The sequence below is a fragment of the Gossypium raimondii genome, chromosome 4 (assembly GCF_025698545.1).
Source record: "Gossypium raimondii isolate GPD5lz chromosome 4, ASM2569854v1, whole genome shotgun sequence".
In the NCBI taxonomy this organism is placed as follows: Eukaryota; Viridiplantae; Streptophyta; class Magnoliopsida; order Malvales; family Malvaceae; genus Gossypium; species Gossypium raimondii.
Window position 1 is genome coordinate 1 of NC_068568.1, and position 12,555 is coordinate 12,555.

The 12,555-nt window shown below is 36.4% G+C and overlaps 1 protein-coding gene and 2 long non-coding RNA genes across 11 annotated transcripts; 1 reads left to right on the plus strand and 2 right to left on the minus strand.

The window, feature by feature from the left end:
- Positions 1–411: 411 nt before the first annotated feature.
- Positions 412–2,895, minus strand: LOC128040375 (uncharacterized). Of its 3 annotated transcripts, none has more exons than XR_008195008.1 (3): positions 2,828–2,895; positions 504–572; positions 412–459 (listed from the first exon to the last, which is right to left on the minus strand). It is a non-coding gene; the product is annotated as an uncharacterized LOC128040375 (long non-coding RNA). The 3 variants fall into 3 exon arrangements; XR_008195010.1 differs by lacking the exon at positions 2,828–2,895 and adding an exon at positions 2,602–2,639; XR_008195009.1 differs by lacking the exon at positions 2,828–2,895 and adding an exon at positions 2,595–2,639.
- A 774-nt stretch (positions 2,896–3,669) lies between these two features.
- On the minus strand, positions 3,670–9,363 carry LOC105779400 (uncharacterized). Of its 7 annotated transcripts, none has more exons than XR_008195005.1 (6): positions 9,103–9,356; positions 8,641–8,791; positions 7,608–8,540; positions 5,773–5,856; positions 4,271–4,646; positions 3,670–4,057 (listed from the first exon to the last, which is right to left on the minus strand). It is a non-coding gene; the product is annotated as an uncharacterized LOC105779400 (long non-coding RNA). The 7 variants fall into 7 exon arrangements; XR_008195007.1 differs by having other exon boundaries at positions 7,807–8,540; positions 9,103–9,355; XR_008195003.1 differs by having other exon boundaries at positions 4,271–4,653; positions 9,103–9,355.
- A 972-nt stretch (positions 9,364–10,335) lies between these two features.
- LOC105779398 (probable pectate lyase P59) lies at positions 10,336–12,213 on the plus strand. Its single transcript, XM_012603140.2, has 4 exons — positions 10,336–10,589; positions 10,704–11,361; positions 11,482–11,724; positions 11,814–12,213. Exons 1-4 carry the CDS (start codon positions 10,393–10,395, stop codon positions 12,036–12,038), a joined length of 1,323 nt encoding a protein of 440 aa, XP_012458594.1. The 5' UTR covers positions 10,336–10,392; the 3' UTR covers positions 12,039–12,213.
- Positions 12,214–12,555: the final 342 nt, after the last annotated feature.

Below are 12,555 nucleotides of genomic sequence, written 5' to 3' on the forward strand. Positions count from 1 at the left end.
CCAAACCCTAAACCCTAAACCCCAAACCCTAAACCTAAACCCCTAAACCCTAAACCCTAAACCCCTAAACCCCTAAACCTCAAACCCTAAACCCTAAACCCTCAAACCTAAACCTAAACCTAAACCCTAAACCCCAAACCCTCAAACCCAAACCTCAAACCCTAAACTCAAACTCAAACCCTCAAACCCCAAAACCAAACCCAAACCCCTCAAACCTAAACCTAAACCCAAACCCTAAACCAAAACCCAAACCTAAACCTAAACCCTAAACCCCTAAACCTCAAACCCTAAACCCTCAAACCCTAAACCCCTAAACCTAAACCTAAACCTAAAACCCTAAACCTAAACTCAAACCCTAAACCTAAACCTTAAACCTAAACCCTAAACCCTAAACCTAAACCCTAAAATTTTAAACCCTAAACCCCTAAACCCTAAACCCTAAACCCTAAACCCTAAACCCTAAACCCCTAAACCCTAAACCCTAAAAAACCTAAACCTAAAACCTAAACCCTAAACCCTAAACCCTAAACCCTAAACCCTAAACCCTAAACCCTAAACCCTAAACCCTAAACCTAAAACCCTAAACCCTAAAACCCCTAAACCCCAAACCTAACCCTTAAACCCCTAAAACCAAACCCTAAAACCCTAAAAAACCCAAACCCTACAAACCCCAAACCCAAACCCTCAAACCCAAACCCCTAAACCTAAACCTCAAACCCTAAACCCTAAACCCCTAAAACCCAAACCCTAAACCCTAAACCAAACCTCAAACCTCAAACCTCAAACCTAAAACCCCAAAACCCAAACCCTAAACCCCTAAAAACCCTAAACCCTAAACCCCAAACCCCTAAACCCCTAAACCCTAAACTTAAATTTAAACCCTAAAACCCTAAATTTTAAATTTAAACCCTTTTAAATTTAAATTTTAAATTTTAAATTTAAATTTTAAATTTTTTTAAAAATTTTAAATTTTAAACCTTTTAAATTTTAAATTTAAATTTTAAAATTTAAACCTAAATTTTAAATTTAAATTTAAAACCTAAATTTTAAACCTAAATTTTAAATTTTAAATTTAAATTTAAACCCTAAACCTTAAAACCTAAACCTAAACCCTAAAATTTAAACCCTAAACCTAAACCTCAAACCTTAAACCTAAACCTAAACCTAAACCCAAAAAACCTAAACCCTAAACCTAAACCCTAAACCTAAACCTAAACCCTAAACCCTAAACCTCAAAACCTAAACCCTAAACCCTAAAACCTAAACCTTAAACCCTCAAACCCTAAACCTAAAACCTAAACCTAAACCCTAAACCCTAAACCTAAACCTAAACCTAAACCTAAACCTAAACCTAAACCTCAAAAAAACCTAAACCCTAAACCTAAACCCCTAAACCCCTAAACCCCTAAACCCTAAAAAAACCTAAACCCTAAACCTAAACCTAAACCTAAACTAAACCTAAACCTAAACCTAAACCTAAACCTAAACCCCTAAACCTAAACCTAAACCCTAAACCCCTAAACCACAAACCTAAACCTAAACCTAAACCCTAAACCCCTAAACCTAAACCTAAAACCTAAACCTAAACCTAAAAACCTAAACCTAAACCTCAAACCTAAACCTAAACCCTAAAACCTAAAAACCTAAACCAAAACCCAAAACTAAACCTAAACCTAAAAACCTAAACCTAAACCCTAAACCCTAAAACCTAAACCTAAACCCTAAACCCTCAAACCTCAAACCTAAAACCCAAACCACAAACCTAAACCTAAACCCTAAACCTAAACCCAAACCACAAACCCTAAACCTCAAACCCTAAACCCTAAAAAACCCTAAACCTAAACCTAAACCTCAAACCTCAAACCTAAACCTAAACCAAAACTAAACCTAAACCCCTCAAACCCTAAAACCTAAAAACCCTAAACCTAAAACCCTAAACCCTAAACCTTAAAACCTAAACCTAAACCCTAAAACCCTAAACCCTAAACCCAAAACCCTAAACCCTAAAACCCCAAACCTAAACCCTAAACCTAAACCTAAAATTTAAACTAAAACCTAAACCTAAAACCTAAACCTAAACCCTAAACCCTAAACCCTAAACCTAAAACACAAACCAAAACCTAAACCTAAACCCTAAAACCAAAACCTAAAACCTAAACCCTAAACACAAAAACCTAAACCCAAACCTAAAACCCTAAACCTAAACCCCAAAACCCTAAACCCCAAACCCTAAACCCTAAAACCTAAACCCCCTAAAAACCTAAAACCCTAAACCCTAAACCCTAAACCTAAACCCTAAACCCAAACCCTAAAACCCCCAAACCTAAACCTAAACCCAAACCCTAAACCAAACCCTAAACCTAAACCCTAAAACCCTAAACCCTAAAACCCAAACCCAAACCCTAAACCCTAAACCCAAACCTAAACCCAAAATCCAAAACCCCAAACCCCAAACCCTAAACCCTAAACCCCAAACCCTAAACCCTAAAACCCTAAAATCCTAAACCCCAAACCCCAAACCCCTAAACCCCAAACCCCAAACCCCAAACCCTAAACCCCAAACCCCTAAACCCCTAAAACCCTAAACCCAAAACCCTAAACCCTAAACCCTAAACCCTAAACCCTAAAAAACCTAAACCCTAAACCCTAAAAACCCTAAGCCCTAAGCCCTAAGCCCTAAGCCCTAAAACCCTAAGCCCTAAAACCCTAAGCCCTAAAAACCCTAAGCCCTAAAAACCCTAAAACCCTAAACCCTAGACCCTAAACCCTAGACCCTAAACCCTAGACCCTAAACCCTAAACCCAAAACCCAACCCTAAACCCAAAACCCTAAACCCTAAACCCTAAACCCTAAAACCCTAAACCCTAAAACCCTAAACACTAAAACCTAAACCCTAAACCATAAACCCTAAAACCCTAAACCCGAAACCCCAAACCCCTAACCCCTAAACCCTTAGCCCTTAACCCTTAACCCTAAAACCCTTAATCCCTAAACCCTAAAACCCTTAACCCTAGACCCTAGACCCCAAACCCCAAACCTTAAACCCAAAACCCTAAACCCTACAACCCTAAACCCTACAACCCTACAACCCTAAAACCCTAAACCCTAAACCCATTTCAAGATAAAAACCACAAAGTAAAGTTCCTCACCAATATCCTCCAAGGTTGAAGGTTCTGTCTCTGTACTCCTACTCTTATCTCCATTGGATTTACCTTCAGTCCCATCATCCTTCTTATAATCGTTTGGTCTAAGATCAGGACCAATATCCCTTACCCAACTTGCAGCATAAAGCCTAGAGGCCTCCTTCAAGACCTAAAGAAGGATGACAGGTTTTTACTACTTATATACTAAAAATAAATGCCTCTTATTCCCTAAAGCATAGGCAAATAATAGGTTCTTGAGCATTATTTGACATTCAAGTGGTTAAGTTAATCATCAAGTAAGCAGAACAGCACATAAAAGTCATTTGATCATTTCAATATCCCAATGATCTAATTTCCACCCTGATCACCAGCTAGCATCTGTGAAATTTCAAATTTCCATTATGCTTCTTTAAAATTTGATCACTGGAACAAAAGCAAAAAACAAATTCTTAATAAATTCTTAGCTCTTTTACTTTGTTTTTCATTTTTTTTATAGAGCCATCTGAATGGCAGAAATGATGATAAGTAATCGAACTTGGAATTTGTACATTAAAATCGAAAATATAAGGGAAGAAGAGGGTAAAATTTCCACAACATGACAACAGAACAATTGTATTACACTATTGCAAAAAACAGTACATGTGATGGTATTGCAGCCAGCACAAGCGTGCTACAACCTAACCTGAAGACGACTTTGGACCAGAAGTATCGACAGAAAAACTAGTTGTAGAAGTTGAGGAATTATGGACAGCTCTTGTGTGGCTGATGCTTGGTTTAGTGAACCAAGTTGTTTACAGAAATTGTTTGTGAGGCCCCACATGGTTGCATATTAGCCTAATCTTTTGTCTCCCTCTCATCCATCTCATTACGATCTTCATGTGCCTCTTGCTTGTAAGTCCTCTCAGTCCAACCTCCTGAACTCATAAACACATTTCTACTCCATTATGTCGAGCAAAGGCAAGTAAAGTGTGAAAAAAACAATATCGCAATGAATTCAAGATCCTAATATTATGCAACGATAAAACTGCACTGCCCTTACTTCACTCTTGGGCTTGGCTTAATTAGATGTGGAAACAACAAATATAGATACACAATGAATACAGATTATACTCTACTAAACAACTGACCTTGACTCGTTCCCAAGTATCACCGACGGTGAGGGGCCCATGCTCCTTGAGAATGTCAAAGATGACTCTGGTTGTGGTCTACGTTTGCTCTGGCGACGTTTTCAACTCGATTGGCTTCATTTTCGACTTGGGTTTCGTTGAAAAGTACCGAATCATACTCCCAAACATCTTGCTTTTAATTTCATTTTATATTAATTGTATAATATGAATTAAATAATATTATAATTGGTATATATATCATGTCAATTTGCTTTTAATTCTAAAATATTTAACCATCAACATTTATACACTATGACAACATTGAAAAAGGAAAATTAAACAGCACCTGTATAAGGTAATAATTATCAAACGATTGACCAAAGACAATCTTTAAATCCTGTAAGCTAACCCAAAACAGAAAAATCAAAAGAAAAAAAAATTATTCAGAACCAGCATGCATCAAATCAACTAAGACAATAAATGAACAAGAAATTGGTTATGACATCATTAGAGACAACACATCTTTTTATCAGTCTCATAAAACCATCAACCAATAAGCAAATTAAAATTATGTTAATCAGTCTCATAGAACCTATTTACTTAAAAGATTACAACTCAATTTCCCTTCATGTAAGGCTAGGTAACACAGATGAATATAATTCTATCTTTAACCAAAATCAGAGTATTTTCACCACATGGATATATCAATAATCACACAAAACTTCCCATTCAGCAGATACACAGAGATACCATGGGTCTACCTAAAACTTCCAATCAAAATCCATTTGCAAATCATACCCAACAGAACTCAAACAATCCCAACTATTTTAAAGAATATATACCCAACACTTACTGACTAATGCAAGCACCCAGCAGTATGAAAAAGAAAACATATATGCATACACAATCTCCACCATATATAATCATGAAACCCAAATCGACAAAAACCTTTGCAATTAGCAAATCGGTTGAAATTCTCCAATTCTTATCAATATCAACAAGCATCCCAATTAGATTTTTTTTTTTTTAAAAACTAAAGTACAGACTTTTTGAGAAAACTAAGAAACAGAATGTCACAACTCACAACGAATTAAAAAGACATTTTATTACCATCCAGAAAAACTACCAAATAAACTCTACATGCGTCACAACTCCCACCGGGTTCCTAGAACCAAAATCAAGCCAACACAGATGCAGTAAACAATTTACATACGGATGCTTTTTGTTTAGGCAATTAGTATTCTGCTAAGCAAAGATTTAAAAGAAATAGAAAAAAACACAAAAGCTATAATATTAAACAGAGGGGAACAAACAATCCAAAAATAAAGAACATATAGTATACGATAAACAAACAAAAATGAAGAACAAGACCGACATTTATAGATCTGAAAGACAGAACGAAACAGAGATTTCTAAAGCTGAAAACCAAAAACCCTAAGAAAAACCCACTGAAATACAAGTAAAAAAAGCATGGTTCTTAAAAGGGAGAACGGAAAAGACAATGTTGGAGAAAAGATTCATACCTGATTAAGCAAGGGAGTCCAAAAATCCCAAAAACAGAAATGGTAGAGAGAATCACAATATAGTGTCTTTGAATTCTTTCGGGCCTAAAAATATAAGAGGTAAAATTTGAAATGAGACAGACATAATAAACGAGAGAATAAAAGGGAAAGAAATGTTAGAAAAAAAAGGAAAATGAGGAGAGAATAAACTAAGAAAACATGCTCAGTATCACAAGCCACAGGAACTAAACAGAAACCCGAAAAACATTACCATTATAACAGCCCAAAAACACAGGACAACTATCACAAGTCGCAAAAAACCAATGGCCACATAGGCCCAATGAAAATTAAATTCGATCCAAAGAAAATTTACTTTAATTTTGACATTTAGAAAACAACAATCAAATAAAACAAACGCATCAATGTTACTGCAAACAAAACCATGAGATTGTAGAGAGATGAGTAATTTGGATTTTTTGAAAAATAAATCAGTAATACGATTCAAATATGAAACTTTGAAAGAAAACTCTCATCGTAAGATCAAAAAAGGCAAATATACTGTGTTCTTCATAAGAAAGAAAACAACACCTAGTTAACATCTTCTAAAGCAACACAATAAACACTTGTAACTACTTTGTAATATAAAACAACATTTTCAGTTAAATTGCATCCCTAATTCCATCCAGGCCATGCATTTAGATATTACGCGAATATTTCAATCAAAATCCAATTCCAAATCATATAAGCACCAGCACACAAACAGTTCCAACTAAGTTCATCGATGACCTCCACTCAACTATTTTAAAGAAAACCTACCCCGATCCTTACTGATGAGTGAAAGCACCAAGCAGTGTGAAAAGAAAACCAAATACTAATATGCACCTCCTTAGCACCAGATAAAATGCAAGAATTTTCACTCCAAATATGACCATGTTCTTCTAGTTAAAATTGATGTTAATTGATCCCAAAGTCTCTTACTTTCTATTCTATTTGAAAACACACAACAACGCCATACAAACTGTATTTTTCCTTTAAAAAAGAAAATCAAACAACACTTGTATAAGGAAAGTGGCCTTAAATATATATTAACTGTAGATTAAATGAAAACAGCCAAGTGTTCAAGTAATTGGAAACAGCTATTCCCTGACCTTAAATATATATAAACTGTAGATTAAAGATATCAACCTCATATAACACTCAAGATTAAACTTACCAGTAAACAGAGTGTAGGCTTCCCCTAACATACCTATATCTTGACAGTTCAGAAAATTAGAGCATAACTTTTTCACATTGTCCTAATCAAATTTCCACATCAACCATTAATAATTCGGAAAATTTTGAATTAAACCCAAGACACCACAAGAAGGTTATTCAAAGAATCAAATTCATGCAAACTAATACGATATAAACCGAAGTCATTAACCAATGGCTTAAAAAGGAAAGTGGGCTCAATTTGTTAGTTACTATCTCACAAACAAAAACACTTTAACTAAAAACAGGGCAAGAAAGATACTAACTAAAAACAGTTATATATGGACAGGAAGTGTACTACATATCCCAAGGACAGATCGATTAAACTTATTATTGTAGAGTTTCACAGGGAATTATTTAATTAAAGTCATTCATATGCGCCGATTTACTGATGGTTGACTTAACAATTGGGATACTGGTTTCACAGTACTTATAATCCAGCCAATCAGAGATTTTTCTTTTGCAACACATCAGACTAGAAAGCAGTTTTTTATACACGAGATCATTAGGCTATCTGGACTGTCACATTAGAAAGAAAGGCAGGCGAAAAAGTTTAAAGCATTATCTTAAGTGAGATAAAAGGGAAAGGAAAGAAGAGACTTTACTTTGGTCAGACCAAAGACTACAAAACTGAACCAACAACACCCCAAACACACACAGTTAAACACACCACACTCCAAAACAGATAATGGCAAAGATTCAAATGATCGACCCGTAATTCCAAACCAAAAGTTGTGTAAAAAAGATAATGCCAAAGATTCAAATGAGAAGAATCTTTAGGAGAAGAGAAATAAGGAGTCGAACTGTGAAACAAAGGCACAAATTCTTAGCCGGGAGTCGATCTGAGCCAAAAACCCTACAAACGAAGATAGAAAGAAACGGTGGAGTTTTATTGCCGGAGATATATCAGGAGGAGAGAGATTGAAATCGAGGTTATTCATAAATCCTATAACAAAGGAGAGAGAAGCTTCATTTCTTAAGTGGCTGGCTTCCTTGTTTTCTTCCCCTCATTCGGATGGTCCATTTGGTTTGTTGGATTAAAGTCATCAATAGTCTAGAGTAGGCTTGTTGGATTTATTATAAAAAAGCCCATTTCAATTAAAAAGAAACCTCATTCTCAATTCTTTTTTAATAATTTACAAGGCTAATAAATTTTGGGTATATATTTTGGTCCCTGAAATCACTATCCGATGTAGTCCAAAACCCAGTAATCCAAAACCTAAGAGATTCAAAGCCCCAAACACTGAAACAAAAGCCCAAAAACACCAGCCCAACCCTAAACCCAAGCCCCAAGCCTCAAACCCCTAGACACCAATCCGGGATATCCCTAGAATGGGATATCCCAATCCGGGATATCCCTGGAATGGGATATCCCTGGTTGGAATAACTATGTTAGTTAACCCGGTCCATACACGTTAAAACTCTGAACCGGCTACCAATACTGCTGAACCGGGCACAAAAAATACTGAATCGGGACGGGATATGATGCGGACAATCTTGGAATCGCTTATCCCGGTACGGGATATCATGGGGATATCCTGGAGCAGAATAAGAATGAAAATACATTCAGGGCTTATTAAAGAAACGAATTCAAAGTTACATGGCAGAGTTAAATGGGCTGGAGGAAAGAACGCTTACCTCAGATGTTGATAGAAGGCAGAGACAACATGAAGGGAACACAAGGGTAGCCATTTATTTTGACGCAGCTTTCGACGGAAGATTTTCCAAATCGGCTTCGGGTCTGGTGGCTCGGGGATTGATGGGCGAGATTTTAGCCTCGAAGACAGTCCTACACACCGCAATGTCGTCCCCGTTCATGTCAGAGGCACATGCAGGTTTACAAGCCGTTAAATTAGGAATTTCAATGGGTTTTAACTCAATAGAAATTGTAGGGGATTCAAGAATGGTAATTCAAAAATGGTAATTCAAAAATGTAAATCAACAGCGTCAGATAAATCAGTTATTGGGGCAATTATTAGAGACATTCAAAGCAAAAAAGACCATTTTCAAGAAATCAATTTCCAGTTTGTTCAAAGATCAGGAAATGGTTGTGCCCACGAACTCGCGAAAGAAGCATTAAAAAGGGGAGAAGAACAGTACCTGGAGGGAGCAGTTATAGTCTACAATCGACGCCAACAAGAGGAAAGATGGCCGAGGCACCCAGATTAAAGAGGTTTTCATGGAAGGTTTGCAAAGAAAAGAGATAGCAGGAAATGGAAGATTTTTTTAAACTGGCTATCGATTGGACTGCTGGTAAAGAGATGTGAAAAAGGCAACAATTTAGTGCAGACCAGGTATTAGGTTTCCTGTTTTTTAATTTTGTCTTTTGTTTCCTGTAATTCGGACCGATTTTTTTCATTATTTGGGCCCGCTTTTTCATTTAAATTGTTTCCTTTTCCTAGGACTCAGCCCGGTGTTCCCAAGGAACTGATAGCCATATATTGTAGAATTATCATACATGTTCAATTATAGGTTATCATACAACTGAAATATTTTGCAACCGAAACTTCAAACCAAAACCAAATCAAAAACCCAAAATCAAAATTGAAAGTGAAAGCCTGAATTGACTCTAAACTCCAAATAGAAAACCTTAACTCAAAAACCCAAACTTAAAGCTTTTAACATATATAACTCTCAAAGTAACAATCTATATAAACTAGAAAACTTAAAAATTATGAACAACTTACGACGATTTTTAATATTTTTGTCTCAAATCTTAAACTTTTGATTACAATTTTTAATAACGAAATTTCTAGATTTAAATTATATTTGAATTTTAAATTATCATTCTTAAAACTGTAAAATATTTCAACCAAAGATAAAATTTTAGGAGTAATGACGGAGACCAACACAACATTGAACATTGAAGCCAATGAATAATACCATAGTTGTCATAGAATGTGTTTTATGAGGCATTTAAATCATTATTATTCAAATATTAGATAATTAATTATATATTTAAAATATTAAATATTAAATTATTATGTTTTAATTTTGTAATCAAATTATTACTCAAATATTAAAATAATTGAGACAAATTTTGTAATAAATCGGCCTTGATGGGATAAAAAATTAGTTAACTAATATTAATTAAAATTTCATTAATTTAATTCTAGTCTATTCTAAAATCGTTGAAGTATAACCATTTCCCAAGAATAGAAATGGCACCTAGTATTCTCTCCTTTGCCGCGGAGAAGAGAAAGGGGAAAATATTGCTTTTCTCTATTTTTAGGATATTTTTGTTGTATTCATAACTCCCCTTCATACCTTCACATAGGTTGCCGCTGGTCTTGGTAATGTCTGGACCAGGACCTCGAGGCGCCTTGAAAATAGTCTCTTTTAATTTTGCGAGGAGCCGAAATCCAAAGCCCAAAGCAAAAAGTGCTTAACATGGATGCCGCCGGCAATCGAAGTTGTAAGTTACTATTATTTTTCTTCGCTGCCATAATCCCAGCCCTGCAAGGTCACATCGGAGAATATGATGAGTATTGGAAACAACGTGAATTGGAAGCTAAAGAAAACACCGAGCAGGCATATAACCCCAATCCTGAGGAAGTTACCCAGCATGTCAACCACCTTGTTTCCAGGTAGAAAAACATAGAGGATTGAGATTGTTAAGTGCCATTTTTCAAATACTAATGGTTTTTGGAATGTTTTTTTTTAGTTGATATCGGCTTTTGTATTTTCTATTTTGCATCAAGGTCGCTGATGAGGCTAAATAGCACAAGACGACATTTGAGGGCAAGAAAAAAAGGCGGTCCCTGCGATCCAACCAGCCCCATTGACCAGTGCTGGCGCTGTGATCGTAACTGGGAGAAAAACAGGCAGAGACTGGCTGATTGCGCCATTGGATTCGCACGTGGTACTATTGGTGGAAAGTACGGCAGAATTTACGTAGTGACCGATCCTTCAGATGATGATTTGTTAAATCCTAAACCTGGAACCCTACGTCATGCTGTGATTCAGAAGGAACCTCTTTGGATCATCTTTGCACGAGCTATGATCATCACGCTAAAAGAGGAGCTCATTATGTCGGGTGACAAAACAATCGACGCTAGGGGAGCCAATGTGCATGTGGCTTATGGGGCTGGTATTACTATCCAATATGTGAGGAACGTTATTATCCATGGCCTCCATATTCATCACATTGTTCCGGGCAATGGCGGCATGATCAGGGATTCCGTAAACCACTATGGATTCAGGACAAAGAGCGATGGTGATGGGATTTCTCTTTTTGGAGCAACGAACGTTTGGCTTGATCACCTTTCAATGTATAAGTGTAGGGATGGTCTCATTGATGCCATTCAGGGATCAACTGCCATAACAATCTCCAACTGCCATTTCACTCATCACGACCAGGTAATCAAAATTTTGATACTTCCAAGGATCATTAATATTAAAAACGTTTTTACCATTGATTCTAGGATGAGGTTGAGCAAGCTAGGGTGACGAATTATTTATCTGTACCTGTTGATACAGGTGATGTTGTTTGGAGCAAATGACAATCACAAAATGGATGAGAAGATGCAGATCACTCTTGCTTTCAACCACTTCGGTAAAGGATTGGTACAAAGGATGCCGAGGTGTCGATGGGGGTTTATTCACGTGGTCAACAATGACTATACTCATTGGCTCATGTATGCCATTGGAGGTAGTAGCCACCCTACCGTCATCAGCCAAGGCAACCGATATATTGCTCGACGTCACGTGGCATCCAAGGAGGTAGCCAATCTCATTTCCTTGTCAGAAATAAAATGATATGTTTTTTTACTTTCTAAAGTAACATTCATGACTGGTAAATTTTGGTAAAGGTGACCAAGAGGGACTATGCACCACCAGAAGTATGGAAGACGTGGAATTGGAGATCAGAAGGGGACCTGATGGTGAATGGGGCTTTTTTCTCTCAATCCGGTGATCCAAAAGCCAGCTCGAAATTCAAAGGCGACACTAAGGTTTCTGCTAAGCCTGCTTATAAGGTGGACTTACTTACAAAAGATTCTGGAACACTTATATGTATCCGTGGCCGAGCTTGCTAACAATCATCAATGCACCCAAGGAAAAACATGGTCAGGGAGTCTGTCGGAATTATTATGATAAGAAAGAATTGCAGAGAAGAAACAATTGAATTGCAACAAAATTGTCTGCAATAGTTTTATATATTTCACTCACCCGTTTTGAACAATGAAACATGAGTTCTTCTAACAAAGAAAAACTTCTAACTATGGAAAGAAATAATAAAGATTATATGCTAATAAATAACAAATATATTATGTTAATAAATTCTAAATTTTTAGAAAATATAATCTGAAAACATAACTTGCCCGCAAGTTCTTCAAATCCAGTTGCTTCGTAGCTTCTTAATTTGCTCGCATCTTTTCTGCGACCTCAGTTTGGATTCCTAATTCTCCAAAATAATGAATTCGCCATTTACTGTGAGTTCACCAGGCTTATAAAATTAGTCAAGCATATAGACTTCATCGAGCTTATAGACTTTGCCAGGCTTATAGAGTTCGTTAACTTTGCATGATGCATGAACAGTAATCGCAACACTTT